General features: G+C 45.1%; 1 protein-coding gene across 1 annotated transcript in view; it reads left to right on the forward strand.

Annotated features, from left to right (window-relative positions):
* The window catches only part of TMEM163 (transmembrane protein 163), a 173,477-nt gene that overhangs the window by 110,835 nt on the left and 47,171 nt on the right, over positions 1-15,471 (forward strand). Inside the window, exon 5 of the mRNA XM_040441062.1 lies at positions 11,598-11,694. Within this exon, the coding sequence (XP_040296996.1) occupies positions 11,598-11,694 (97 nt within the window). The remainder of the gene's footprint in view (positions 1-11,597; positions 11,695-15,471) is intronic.

A 15,471-nucleotide genomic window follows, 5' to 3' on the forward strand; every position in this document is an offset into this window, starting at 1 on the left:
ATTGTTGCTGCAGCTGTCCGGGTGGCTGGTCTCAGGCGATCATGGAGGTGAACATGCTGGATGTGGAGGTCCTGGGCTGGTGTGGTTACACGTGGTCTGCGGTTGTGAGGCCGGTTGGATGTACTGCCAAATTCTCTGAAACACCTTTGGAGACGGCTTAGAGAAATGAACACTCATTGCGCGGGCAACAGCTCTGGTAGACATTCCTGCAGTCAGCATGCCAATTGCACGCTCCCTCAAACATGGCAACATCTGTGGCATTGTGCTGTGTGATCAAACTGCACATTTCAGAGTGGCCTTTTATTGTGGGCAGTCTAAGGCACACCTGTGCAATATTCATGCTGTCTAATCAGCACCTTGATATGCCGCACCTGTGAGGTGGGATGGATTATCTCGGCAAAGGAGAAGTGCTCACTAACACAGATTTAGACTTAGTGTATGTAAAAAATGTTTCAGATTTTTGAGTTCAGCTCAACCGAAAGTGTTGCGTTTATATTTTTGGTCAGTGTATAACTCTCATTTTTCTTCTGTTTTAAAAAAAGAGTTGTCCCCTCCGGGTAGAACACAATTACTGTAAAATCAATGCAAATTATATGCAGCACCAATAACTGCATTGGAAATTGCAGGATTAACAAAATAAATCCATAACAATTCATGAATAATTCATAGCAAATCTAATTTCCATGCAATGTGTGACCCCCTCCCCATATGCAGTATGTGATCTATGCATTGCATAATCATACTAGCAGGACCATCATTTCTATAGCTTAATATCTCCACCGCGCTATAGTTGAGATATAGTCCTTCATATCGGTTCCTGCGCCCAGCTGAGCGTTTGATCCAGTTTGCTTATAAGCACGCAAATGACAGAGTAGATTGAGTAATATTTTAATAATGTTTTAATGGAAATTACAGGCGATAGAGAAAAGCCTGATAAAAGTCTGCTTATTTTCCTTAAACAGTGCTTCTCTAGTCCATGGGCTGTGCCTGGTATTGCAGCTCAGCCCCTTTCACTGGAATGCAGAACCAGTCACAGCCCATGGTGCTGTTTCTCGAAAAAAAAGACCTTTCTTCTAATCCTTTATGGCAAATATATATAATTATTAGACGTCCACCTTTTACAGGCAGGAAATATCCTATTACACGCAGGACTAAGGAGAGATCAAATTGCCGTAGTCTAGAATGTTACAGGACAAAGGAGACATAATTTACAGTAGTTTGCTTTATGAGTGTGGAGCTGCAGACAAAAACTGTCCTGAAATGTCCTATGCCTGCTTGAAGGCTAAAGGAAGTTACCACAGATTAACTTTCCTTCTTTTCTCCCAATCCTTTCTTGTCCCTCTTTTATTTCCTTTCCTCTTCCTTTTACCCCATCCTTCCCTAGTTTCCATCACTCACCTTCCCATTACATTTCCTCTTCTTCAGGATTATCCTTCCTCCATCACTCCCTTTCCTTCTTTCTTTTTCTTTCCCTCCTTCATTTGCACATCTCCTTCCCTTGCTCTCTCCTTATCTGTCTCTCTCTTTCCCATCTCTTCCTTCCATTCTCTTTTTCTTACTTCATGCTTCTCTCCTTCTCCCTTTATCTCTCTCGTTTCCTTCATTCCCCTTCATCCCCCATTCTAATTCCATTCTCTTCCTTTCTTTGCTCTCTTCCCAATTCCCTTTTCTTTCCCTAACTTCTTCCCATTTCCCTTTTAATTTCTCCCCTCTATCTTCCCTTTCCCTCTTTCCGTTCTTGTTTCCTTTCTTCTTCCCTCCATCACAATTTTTTTCCTATATACTATTTTAGCTTTCTAACGGTTAACATCATTTTTCTTTCTCTCCCTTTTTTTGAAAAACCCCCTTTCCCTTTTCCAACCTCTGTTCTCTTTCCCTTTCTTCCTCCCTTCTCCTTCCTTTATTTCTTATCTTACTTTTATTCCTTTCTTCTCTCTCTTTATGTTCTGCCCTCCATTCTACTTTCCTTTTCCTCTATTTCGATTTCCTATATATTAATGTAGATTTGACAAAGGTTAACTTCCCTTTATTTCCCTTCCTTGCTTCCTTCCTCTCTTTCCTTTACCTCCTTTCTTTTCCCTCTCAACTTCTCTTCTCTTCCACATTCTTCCTCTCTCTTCCTACTTCCTTCCCTTTATCCTCACTTCTTCCCTCTCTTTTCCCCTCTCTTCCCTTTTCCTTCCTTCTATTCCGTCCATCATTCTTCCACCCTCTCTTCTTTGCTTTCCTACTTCCTCCCCTTCATCCTCCCTTCTTCCCTCTCTTTTCCCCTCTCTTCCCTTTTTCTTCCTTCCTTTCTTCCTTCTATTCGGTCCGTCATTCTTCCACCATCTCTTCTTTGCCTTCCTACTTTCTCCCCTTCATCCTCCCTTCTTCCCTCTCTTTTGCCCTCTCTTCCCTTTTCCTTCCTTCCTTCCTTCTATTCCGTCCATCATTCTTCCACCCTCTCTTATTTGCCTTCCTACTTCCTCCCTTTCATCCTCCCTTCTTCCCTCTCTTTTCCCCTCTCTTCCCTTTTCCTTCCTTCCTTCTATTCCATCGATCATTCTTCCATCCTCTCTTCTTTGCCTTTCTACTTCCTCCCCTTCATCCTCACTTCTTTCCTTTCTTTTCCCCTCTCTTCCCTTTTCCTTCCTTCTATTCCGTCCATCATTCTTCCACCCTCTCTTCTTTGCCTTCCTACTTTCTCCCCTTCATCCTCCCTTCTTCCCTCTCTTTTGCCCTCTCTTCCCTTTTCCTTCCTTCCTTCCTTCCTTCCTTCCTTCTATTCCGTCCATCATTCTTCCACCCTCTCTTCTTTGCCTTCCTACTTTCTCCCCTTCATCCTCCCTTCTTCCCTCTCTTTTGCCCTCTCTTCCCTTTTCCTTCCTTCCTTCCTTCTATTCCGTCCATCATTCTTCCACCCTCTCTTATTTGCCTTCCTACTTCCTCCCCTTCATCCTCCCTTCTTCCCTCTCTTTTCCCCTCTCTTCCCTTTTCCTTCCTTCCTTCTATTCCATCGATCATTCTTCCATCCTCTCTTCTTTGCCTTTCTACTTCCTCCCCTTCATCCTCACTTCTTTCCTTTCTTTTCCCCTCTCTTCCCTTTTCCTTCCTTCTATTCCGTCCATCATTCTTCCACCCTCTCTTCTTTGCCTTCCTACTTTCTCCCCTTCATCCTCCCTTCTTCCCTCTCTTTTGCCCTCTCTTCCCTTTTCCTTCCTTCCTTCCTTCCTTCCTTCTATTCCGTCCATCATTCTTCCACCCTCTCTTCTTTGCCTTCCTACTTTCTCCCCTTCATCCTCCCTTCTTCCCTCTCTTTTGCCCTCTCTTCCCTTTTCCTTCCTTCCTTCCTTCTATTCCGTCCATCATTCTTCCACCCTCTCTTATTTGCCTTCCTTCTTCCTCCCCTTCATCCTCCCTTCTTCCCTCTCTTTTCCCTTCTCTTTCTTCCTCACTTCTCTTCCTGAGACAAGGTCTGTGAATAAACAATAGACTGGCATAAGTGTCCATGTTCATTTTTTTTTTTTTATGATGGCAGCTGTGGATTTTTGGGAGATAAAACCTTACTAATTTGTATTGAAGGCTATGACGTGTCCTGTTTTACTCGCCAGTAGAATTGTCTCCCCCTCCCCCAACAATAAATAATATCTCTGTTCATTTGCTAAGCGCAGTTCTTAAATGTTAAGAATTAATTGTGTGAATGACACGGAGCCTGTGACTGATTAATGAGATATCTCTAGCAATTCATTTCTTTCGGCTTCCAATTTTAGAACAAGCCCATATCAAGGGTTGGAGGGGGGGGGATTATTTTGGCTCCTATATAGAGCAAATAAATTTCCTTTGGACATCACGGATCTGCATTGCAGTTCGAAAAGAGGGACGTGACGCACATCTGCCATCCCCAGAGTGTTACTGTCTGTCTGGGTGTCATATTTCTAGAATATTTCATAGTAGGGGCTTCTTGTGTTCCAGGTTGCGGCCTCGGAATGAAACAAAGCGGCCAAATTCGTACCTGCAGAGTCCAAAGTGGGTGCCTTGTGCAGATCTTGGCAATGGCTGATGTCAGCCATTCCATAAAAAAAACCTGTCGAGCTGTGGCGCTCCTCAGCTGCACTTTAATATTGCACTGAACAGCTCTGGCTAATAGGATGTCGCCTGTCAGCAGGATACAGCCGTGTTACTTATTACTAGTCTCCAAAATAATCAGAAAAAGACGTCTGGGCAAACAAATCCTGCATGTGAATATACAAAAAAAGCTTTACTTTTATTGGAATTTATTTTTATTGCTTGCGACAAGAATGAATTACTCCCAAAGACATCAGCAGCGCTGTCAGAATGCAGAGGTATGCCCTGCCTAGGAGGAAAGCCAGGTCTTCATAGAGACAGAAATGCCCCCCACCCCAAAATAAATGACCGGGGACAGCTTTTACGCTGTGCACAATAGATATGTCCTATTAGGGCTTATGCATATGGAGGACCCCCCCACCCACCCCCTTTATTAGCTGGATCTGTAAGCTATTTGCTATGAAGGACCTGGCGGGACCATGTAATACTTCATTCAATGTGTATACACTGGCAAAGATGTATTCAGAAGTTATAGCGCCCTATAGCAAATTACAGAATGGGTCCGACCCCTCAGTGAGAGCTCCCCAAAGGCATTTCATCTATACTAAAGTTCATTTCCACCATTCCATTTTAGATTCAAAATCCAATGCTGATAAATGCCATAAGGCAAATATATGGGGGAGCTTTGTTTTAGATAAATTATATATTTATGGCTGCCTGCAGCCACCACTAGGTGGAGCTCACTACATAGCAATATATACAACTAGTGTTGAACTCACTGGCAGCTGTATAAATCTCTATGCAGTGAGCTCCCTCTGGTGGTGGATGCAGGTAAAGTTACAAGTTACAGCAAAGTGGGAAAACAATTCAATGACAGGATTCTTCCCACTAAAGGCCTCATAGTTATGCGCCTTTGGCCAGAGCTGCCACCAAAAATGAGGTCATCCTGGGATTATCCTTTTTTTTTCTTTTAGCGTGTGCACTATATTCCCTATAAATTATGGAACCCTTTAAATTCTGACATGTACCATATAGCATGCCTCAACTTTTCAAAAACCCATGGAGGGATAACAACAGGCATGTGGCGCATCATACCAAATTCTTTTTACATTAAATCGTGCCTCTAACACTGCCCATTCCCTGTGTATACAAACATGTCCAATCCCACCCAGTAATGGTGCCCCACATTTAGTAAGAAGACTTCGTTAGTGCTCCCCTTACATTAAGGATACCCCCTTAGTGCCTCAGACATTAGTATGATGCCCCTTTAAGGCCCCCTACAGCATGATGACCCTTTAATGCCTCCCCACACAGAATGATGCCCCCATATTCCCCCACCCAGTATCATACACCTAAATGCCCTCACACACAATAGAATGTTCCCATAACTGCCCCCACACAGTGCCATGTCCCTCCAGGGGCGGACTGAGAACCCTCAGGGCCCCCGGGCAAAATAAATCAAGGGCCCCCTTACAGGCCCCACCCATTCTGCTGCAAGCCCCACCCTTGTCCCGCCTCCAGCCACACCCTGCACAATCTTTAATAAGATTTCAAAGTTAAAGCGACACAAAAGGCACCCAGACCCCTTCAGCTCATTGATGTGGTCTGGGTACAGTGTCCCTTTTGCAAATCGAGCTGCAATGTTCTAGAGAAGCTGCATTGTTTACGTCCCAGCAATAAGTCGGCCTCTAGTCGCTGGCAGCCACCTGAGGGCTTCCTGGAGTAAAACAGACCTTTGGTCCGGTATCTGACGCTGGACGTCCTCACACTCTGCATGATGACCTCCAGGGTCAGATTTTTCCCCTATAGGAAAGCATTGATTCAATGTCAGTCACTTCGGTGCGCAATCCCATCCTGCGGCGCGTGATCCCACGAGACCCGTACCTACAACGGCAGGTCTTGCGGGATCACGCGCTGCAGGACGGGATTGCGCACCGAAGTGACTGAACTCATTCCCGCGCAGCCCACAAGTAGCGGAACAATTACAAGAGGGGTGGGGAATAGCCAAATTAAAAAATATTTTGAACCAAAAGGTGTTATGGGGGCTCTGTGGATGGCACTGTTATGGGGGCTCTGTGGATGGCACTGTTATGGGGGCTCTGTGGGTGGCACTGTTGTGGGGGCTCTGTGGGTGGCACTGTTGTGGGGGCTCTGTGGCTGGCACTGTTGTGGGGGCTCTGTGGGTGGCACTGTTGTGGGGGCTCTGTGGGTGGCACTGTTGTGGGGGCTCTGTGGATGGCACTGTTGTGGGGGCTCTGTGGGTGGCACTGTTGTGGGGGGGGATCTGTGGGTGACACATATATAGCACCTTATGCTATATATGTGTCATCCACAGATCCCCCCATAACAGTGTCCCTGTGAGTGAATGATCCCCAATACAGGGTCTGGGGGCTGGCATCTGGTGCAGTCACTGTATTCTATTACACCGGGCCCCGCTCACTGTAATACTAATATTCATATGTGAACAACTTGAAATCCTCTGCGATCCTCTCCCTCTCTGTACTCACAAACTCAGTAGCAGGCAGACCGGGCGGCAGCGCAACTCACTGACGTCACGCGCCTGCTCCGCCTGCTTCATTCATAAAGTGGGAGGAGCAGGCGCGTGACGTCAGTGAGTTGCGCTGCCGCCCGGTCTGCCTGCTACTGAGTTTGTGAGTACAGAGAGGGAGAGGATCGCAGAGGATTTCAAGTTGTTCACATATGAATATTAGTATTACAGTGAGCGGGGCCCGGTGTAATAGAATACAGTGACTGCACCGGGCCCCGCTGCCATTACCAGGCCAGCATAACATTCGGAATCGGGGTGCTGGGCACAGTGCTCCAGACTAAAAAAAATACCTAGTAGCCATTGGCTCCTGAACTGAAAAATTTAGGAGCCAAATTACATTTTTAGTTGCCAAATCAAAACTGAATCAAAATTTTGGTATCGTGACAACGCTACGCCGATCAGATTGGCGTAGGGTTGTTTCGATACCAAAGTTTTGATTCGCTTTCGTCACCATAAAAAAGTATTGCGATACTCAATACCGTGCAAAAAAAAAAACACCAAAAAAAGCTGCGTGCATTTCGCATTTTATGAAACCGAACGTTTCATAAAATGCGAAATGCACGCAGCTTTTTTTGGTGTTTTTTTTTTGCACGGTATTGGGTATCGCAATACTTTTTTATGGTGATGAAAGCGAATCAAAACTTTGGTATCGAAACAACCCTACGCCAATCTGATCGGCGTAGCGTTGTCACGATACCAACATTTTGATTCAGTTTTGATTTGGCAACTAAAAATGTAATTTGGCTCCTAAATTTTTCAGTTCAGGAGCCAATGGCCCATAATAGAACAGTCCTATCCTATTTTTTGGGGTGACAAGGTGACTAAAAATGGCGAATGCTCACCGCATAGGAGATATTTTTTAATAATTTAATAGTTTGGACTTTTCGGACGCAGCGCTATGTAATATGTTTATTTATTGTTTATATATTTTATATGTAAAATTGGGAAAGGGGGGATTTAAACTTAATATTTTAGGGTACTTTCACACTAGCGTTTTTCATTTCCGGCATAGAGTTCCGTCACAGGGGCTCTATACCGGAAAAGATGTCTTCAGGTCAGTCTTTTTGACTGATCAGGCAAAAGATAAAACCGCAGCATGCTACGGTTTTATCTCTGGCGAAAAAAACTGAAGATTTGCCTGAATGCCGGATCCATCCTTCCGGTTGAACCGTGCGATTTTCACGCATGGTTGCTAGGATGAAAGTCTATTCACTGTATTACTTTCCCTTATAACAACATGGTTATAAGGGAAAATAATAGCATTCTTTAATGCAGAATGCGTAGTAGAAGGTCAATATAATAAACATTGGTGGCGCAGTGCGCCCCCCCCCAACACCCCAGTATAATAAACATTGGTGGCGCAGTGCGTCCCCACCCAACATAATAAACATTGGTGGCGCAGTGCGTCCCCCCCCAACATAATAAACATTGGTGGCGCAGTGCGCCCCCCCTCCCTAGTATAATAAACATATAAACATTGGTGGCGCAGTGCGCCCCCCCCCCCCAACACCCCAGTATAATAAACATAAAAACATTGGTGGGCAGTGTGCCCCCCCCCCCTCCCTAGTATAAAAAAAATATATAAACATTGGTGGGCAGTGCGCCCCCTCCCTAGTATAATAAATATATAAACATTGGTGGGCAGTGCCAATGAGGGTTAAAAAAAAAAAAAAATTGATCGCGTAGCAGCCGATCTTCTGTACTTTCTTCAGGACGCAGGACCTGTGGTGACATCACTGTGCTCATCACATGATACATCACATGATCCATCACCATGGTAATGGACCATGTGATGGAGCTCAGTGACGTCACCACAGGTCCTGAAGAAAACAGGAGACCGGCAGCTACGCGACCAATTGGAGGAGGTGAGTTAATTTTTATTTATTTATTTTAACCCTCATTGGCACTTCCCACTGCGCCACCAATGTTAATTATACTGGGGGGGCGCACTCAATGTTTATTATACTGGGGGGGGCGCACTCAATGTTTATTATACTGGGGGGGGGCGCCGCACTCAATGTTTATTATACTGGGGGGGGCGCACTCAATGTTTATTATACTGGGGGGGGGGCCGCACTCAATGTTTATTATACTGGGGGGGGGGGGCGCCACCAATGAAGATAACTGAGCTGTTAATACAAATGCAGGAGGCGGGTGCCGGAATCAAATAGCGGCACCCGACCTCTATGACAGGGAGCTGCGATCAGCTCCCTGTCATAGAGGTCGGGTGCCGCTATTTGATTCCGGCACCCGCCTCCTGCATTTGTATTAACAGCTCAGTTATCTTCATTGGCCACAGCCCCTCCCCCTGTCCCTCTTCTTATTGGCCGCGGCAGCAGCAGCACAGGGAGGAGGGAGAGACTCTTCCACTGCGCTGCTGATAATAAATAATATTATTCTGCGGCGGGCCCCCGGACCGTGCCCGACCGGTCAGTCCGCCCCTGTGTCCCTCCTAAAGTGCCCCCACAACATATTAACCCTCCTAGGTACCCCTATACAGAGTGAAGCCCTATTAAGTGTCCCCGCACAGTAGAATGTTACAATAGGTGCCCCATATAGAGTGATGCCCTTCTTAAGTGCCCCCGACACAGTATAAGCATCCTTAAGTACCCCCATACAGAATAAAGCCCCTTAAAGGTAATCTATAGTAATGCCTGTGTAGTACTGCGGATAAGAAGTCCAGATCACTAGTTTTTATTTTCCTACTGCCCACCTCTGGGACCCGCACCTATACTTAGTCACGGAGGGCGCACCGCGCATGTCTGGCTGCCCTCCATTTAATGGGAGCGCTGGCTCGGCTATTTCTCTGCTATTTCCGTCAGCCCTATAGAAGTGAATGAAGCATTGGCAGCGCTTGCGTGGTGCTCCTCCCATTCTTTTCAATGGGACTTCTGAAAATAGCTGGGCAATTTTCGGCACTTTCCTTTTGAATGAATGGAGGGTGGCCGCGCATGCATAGGGCGCCCACTGGGGCTTTGCCGACTCCCTTCTAAGTATAGGTGTGTTATTTCCCAAGCCATAGGCCCTTAATGTGTGAGATGGTACAACCTCTTTAAATGCCTACCACACAGTATAATTGCCACATAAGTGCTGCCCATATACATTGATTCCTCTTTATTACCTCCAGATTGAACACTCACCTTTCCCGTGGCCGACATACAGCAGTGCAGAGAAGGACTGTCCTGGTCTGCGGTCTGTGCTGTCTATGGCTCAGTGCAGCAGAAGTGATGACGTCACTGTATTGCGGCTGCCTGCCCCCAGCCATCTGACAGCTCCCTGCTTCCCTATTGTAGTCAACCATATCTACGTCCTGAGGATGCAGATACAGTTGAAGTCGGGACATGCAACAGCCTTCCAGAGAACATGGGACAGAGGATAAAATTCAGGACTGTCCCGATGGATCTGGGATGATTGGGAGGCAAAGTTCTGTATATTGCATGACATTGATGACACGGGGTATGCTGAGCTTCTCAAACACCTCTCCATAAAAACAAAGGGGCCCATTTACAATTGTGTCAGCTCCAAGGATACTATACATCTGGAAATATGAAGACAAAAGAAAAGATGGAAATGTCAGTATGTGAGAGGGAATGACCGTTTGAGAAAAAAGAATATTTCTGAAAAATGCAGACCATGGACCCATTGAAGTAAAAAAATGCGGGCGGCACATTGTATCCGCATTTTGCCGATTCGAGATTTGTCAACTGCAAAACAGATACAGTGTGCATGAGACCATAAAGGGAACCTGTCACCGGGATTTTGTGTATAGAGCTCAGACATGCGTTGCTAGATGGCCGCTAGCACATCCGCTATACCCAGTCCCCATAGCTCTGTGTGCTTTTATTGTGTAAAAAAAACGATTTTATACATATGCAAATTAACCTGAGATGAGTCCTGTATGTGAGATGAGTCAAGGACAGGACTCATCTCAGGTTAATTTGCATATGTATCAAATCAGTTTTTTTACACAATAAAAGCACACAGAGCTATGGGGACTGGGTATAGCGGATGTGCTAGCGGCCATCTAGCAACCCGTGTCCTCAGCTCTATACACAAAATCCAGATGACAGGTTCCTTTTAAAGGCTATGTACACCTTCAAAGGCAATTTTTTTTTTTTTATGATTGCATGTTACTCATTTTTGGCTAAAAATCTTTTTTCAATTGGTCTTTATTAAAAATATTGAACCGTACTGTCACAAAGGGTTAACTGTTTTTCTAGCTGTGTGACTGGTACTTTCACTTTGTGCTGTCATCTAATAACCCTTATCTCTAAGCTACTAAGAGATCATAAACACTTACTGTATATAAGCCACATTGTTATCAGTAAGATAAGAACTGAGCAATGAGTGTTTATAATGTCAGAGATCAGAGATAAGGAGTCCTCCTGCTCCTGGTCTGACTGAAAAGACAGAAAATCGAAAGGATGCCCATTCACTGTGTACACATGTCCAATCCCACCTAGTCCCTTTGTGCCCCCACCTTAGTAAAAAGACTTCCTTAGTGTCCCCCTCACTGCAAAACAGATACAGTTGTGTGCATGAGACCTTAAAGGCTATGTACACCTTTGGGGGCAATTTTTGTTTTAATTATTGCATGTTACCCCAATGATTGGCTAAAAATATTTTTTTCAGTTGGCCTTTATTAAAAATATTGAGCCGTTCTGTCAGACGTTTTCATCTAATAACCCTTATGTCTAAGCTACTGAAAGGGAATAAACACTTATTTACGCCACATTCTTTTCAGTAAGATAAGAACTCAGCTATAATGAGTGTTTATGATGTCAAAGAGCAGAGATAAGGAGTCCATCAGTTCTGACGGAAAAGACAGAAAATCCAAAGGATACTACTAGAGCATCTCAGTTATGTACAGAAAAAAAATTGTGCACAACAGAAAAGACGTTGTGTATGGTGCAAGCTGTGGAGTTCCCCTTTAAGAAAATAATGTGCTGTATTCAATACGATGGCTTTTTTTTAACCTATTAACTTTGTGTTGATTCCACAGAGCCTGCGTGATCCTGGGGGCAATATTTATGGTGTCAGCGATGTGCATTGTGGCGAAAGCCATCCATGACCTCTCCATCCGAGTGCTGCCAGAAGTTGTAAGTATCTGAGATGAAGCTGTCGCTGCTCGTCTGTCTGCTCCTTGAGCCAGCGCCATCACCGACAATCGTTAATGTAAGATCTGGTGACCATAGCTTATAAAACTAAGGGAACGGAATGAAAGGGTTACCGCCATCTAGGACATTCATGGCATATCCACAGCCAGTCCCTGTCTCGTGGCTGCTGTGAACGGAGCTGTGGCCATGTAGACGAGGCTCTGTACATTCACTTCTCAAATAGCCGAGTAAGCATGCTTGGCTACAGGGGTATACACAGACATCCTAAGACCCCATAGCAAAATTTAGAAAAGCCCAGTCCCTATGAGATTTCTGCTGATTTTACATTTTATTAAGTGAAGGAATTTCTTTTAATTAAAAAAAAAACCTCTGCCTGCCCAGCTTCTATATAAATAAGATGCTCATTCTGAATGCTCATGAATAAATCTCCCCCTTAGGCTGGGTTCACACGAGCGTGTCCGGATTAGTTCCGGATGCGTCCCGGTGTGTTGCGGCAAACCCGCGCGAGTAGGAATGCAATTGCAGTCAGTTTTGACTGCAATTGCGTTCCGATGTTCAGTTTTTATCGTGCGTGTGCAATGTGTTTTGCACGCGCGTGATAAAAAACCGACTGTGGTACCCAGACCCGAACTTCTTCACAGAAGTTCAGGTTTGGGTTCGGTGTTGTGTAGATGTTATTATTTTCCCTTATAACATGGTTATAAGGGAAAATAATAGCATTCTGAAAACAGAATGCTTAGTAGGTGATCAGTTGAGGGTTAAAAAAAAATAAAAAATTAACTCACCTTCTCCGTTTGTTCGCGTAAGTCCCGGTCTCTTCTTTACTTCTCAAAAGATGAACTATGGGCTGAAGGACCTTTGATGACGTCAGATCACATGCTCCATCACCGCGGTGATGGACCATGTGATTGGAGCATGTGATCTTACGTCATCAAAGGTCCTTTAGCCCATAGTTCATCTTTTGAGAAGTAAAGAAGAGACCGGGACTTACGCGAACAAACGGAGAAGGTGAGTTAATTTTTTTTATTTTTTTTAACCCTCAACTGATCACCTACTAAGCATTCTGTATTCAGAATGCTATTATTTTCCCTCATAACCATGTTATAAGGGAAAATAATACAGTGTATAGACAGTCACCTAGCAACCGTGCGTGAAAATCGCACCGCATCCGCACTTGCTTGCGGATGCATGCGATTTTCACGCAACCCCATTCACTTCTATGGGGCCTGCGTTGCGTGAAAAACGCAGAATATAGAGCATGCTGCGATTTTCACGCAACGCATAAGTGATGCGTGAAAATCATCGCTCATCTGAACAGCCCCATTGAAATGAATGGGTCCAGATTCAGTGCGGGTGCAATGCGTTCACCTACCGCATTGCACCCGCGCGGAAATCTCGCCCGTGTGAACGCAGCCTTAGGCCTCTTTCACACGAGCGTGTCCGGATAAGGTCCGGATGCGTTGCTGCAAACCCACACGAGTAGGTACACAATTGCAGTCAGTTTTGACTGCGATTGCGTTCCGTTGTTCAGTTTTTATCGCGCGGGTGCAATGCGTTTTGCACGCGCGTGATAAAAAACTGAATGTGGTACCCAGACCCGAACTTCTTCATAGAGGTTCAGGTTTGTGTTCAAGGTTGTGTAGATTGTATTATTTTCCCTTATAACATGGTTATAAGGGAAAATAATAGCATTCTGAATACAGAATACATAGTAAAATAGCGCTGGAGGGGTTAAAATTTTTTTTTAAAAAATGTAACTCACCTTAATCCACTTGTTCGCGCAGCCGGCATCTTTTCTGTCTTGTTCTGTGAGGAAAAGGACCTTTGATGACGTCACTACGCTCATCACATGGTCAGTCACATGATACATTACCATGGTGATGGATCATGTGACGGACCGTGTGATGAACGTAGTGACGTCATCAAAGGTCCTATTCCTCACAGAACAAGACAGAAAAGATGCCGGCGGCGCGAACAAGTGGATTAAGGTGAGTTAATTTTTTTTAATTTTTTTTTAACCCCTCCAGCCCTATTGTACTATGCATTCTGCATTCAGAATGCTATTATTTTCCCTTATAACCATGTTATAAGGGAAAATAATAAAGATCGGGTCCCCATCGCGATCGTCTCCTAGCAACCGTGCGTGAAAATCGCACCGGATCCGCACTTGCTTGCGGATGCTTGCGATTTTCACGCAGCCCCCTTCACTTCTATTGGGCCTCGTTGCATGAAAAATGCACAAAATAGAGCATGTTGCGATTTTCACGCAACGCACAAGTGATGCGTGAAAATCACCGCTCATGTGCAGAGCCCCATAGAAATGAATGGGTCCGGATTCAGTGCGGGTGCAATGCGTTCAACTCACGCATCTCATCCGAGCGGAAAACTCGCCCGTGTGAAAGGGGCCTTACTGTTCTAATTCTCCTGCTTTCACTCACAAAGTATATTAGAAAACTGCCTGCCTGCAGCCACCACTAGGGGGAGCCCAAGGCATTGGAATTTATACACTGAATTCAAAAGAGACTGTAAAAATATCTGAGCTCCCCCTAGTGGTGGCTGCAGGAAAATACCATGATTTCACTTCGGAAAGCAAGAAAAAGAGATCAGCGCCAGTCTTCTCCCCCCACCACAGGTCCCTTGGCAATGGCTTGGTCCGGTTGAATGGTAATTACTCCGCATAGTGTGAACCCTGCTAGGAAAAAGCCAATATAACGTAATCAGTGAGTCACTTTTTAAAGGGGTTGTCCATTCTACATCATAGAGGGGAGTCCTCCGCCTGTGACCTCCCCTTTCAGCAACCATGGTTATAACCAACGCACCCCATCCCTTTATGGAGTAGACGGACATTCATTCACTGATTGCCACCTGCGGCAGCTGAAAAAGTCTCATGGCAAAATTCTTTAGTATAAGGGCTCATGCACACGAATGTATTTTCTTTCCGTGTTCGTTCCGGTTTTTTTTTGCGGACCGTATACGGAACCATTCATTTCAATTGTTCCGCAAAAAAAAAACGGAAGGTACTCCATGTGCATTCCGTTTCCGTATGTCCGTATTTCCGTTCCGCACAAAAAAATAGAACATGTCCTAATATTGTCCGCATTACGGACAAGGGTAGGACTGTTCTATTAGGGGCCAGCTGTTCTGTTCCGCAAAATACGGAATGCACACGGACGTCATCCGTATTTTTTGCGGATCCGTTTTTTTTGCAGACTGCAAAATACATACGGTCCTGTGCATGAGCCCTAAAGATGGACGTAGCTGCGGACAAGAATAGGCATTTCTATTGGGGTGCCGGCCCAGTGTTTTGCGGATCCGTGTGAATGGACCCTAATTGAAGTGACTGAGGCTGAGCTGCAATACCACAAGCCACCTGTGGGCGAATGAGGTGCTGTTCTTTAACCGTTGCCTCAGTTTTAACACTGTAGTCAGCTTCTTCCCAGCTGACGGTGGCTGATAACAGAGCAGATGTAGAAGGTGTGGGAGATGTAGTCATTGAAGGGTGTGATGGATGGTTTGTGGCACATTTATGAGGATATTTTGCATGGTGATCGCATTAGTCCTATAGATGGTGACATGAACTGTGTGCGATTTCCTCACCCGCTGCCCCCACATTCGCCGCGGCCTCCGCTCCGTCACTGTCATCTGGATGTGCTGAGATGATTACATTATAGCTAATTGGGAAAATGAGGTAGAAATAAAGGGAACATGAAAGAAGCCGCAGAATATATGTTTATGTCAATTTCTGAAATGAGGCTAATT

This window comes from Bufo bufo, chromosome 7, assembly GCF_905171765.1.
Source record: "Bufo bufo chromosome 7, aBufBuf1.1, whole genome shotgun sequence".
NCBI classification, from domain to species: Eukaryota; Metazoa; Chordata; class Amphibia; order Anura; family Bufonidae; genus Bufo; species Bufo bufo.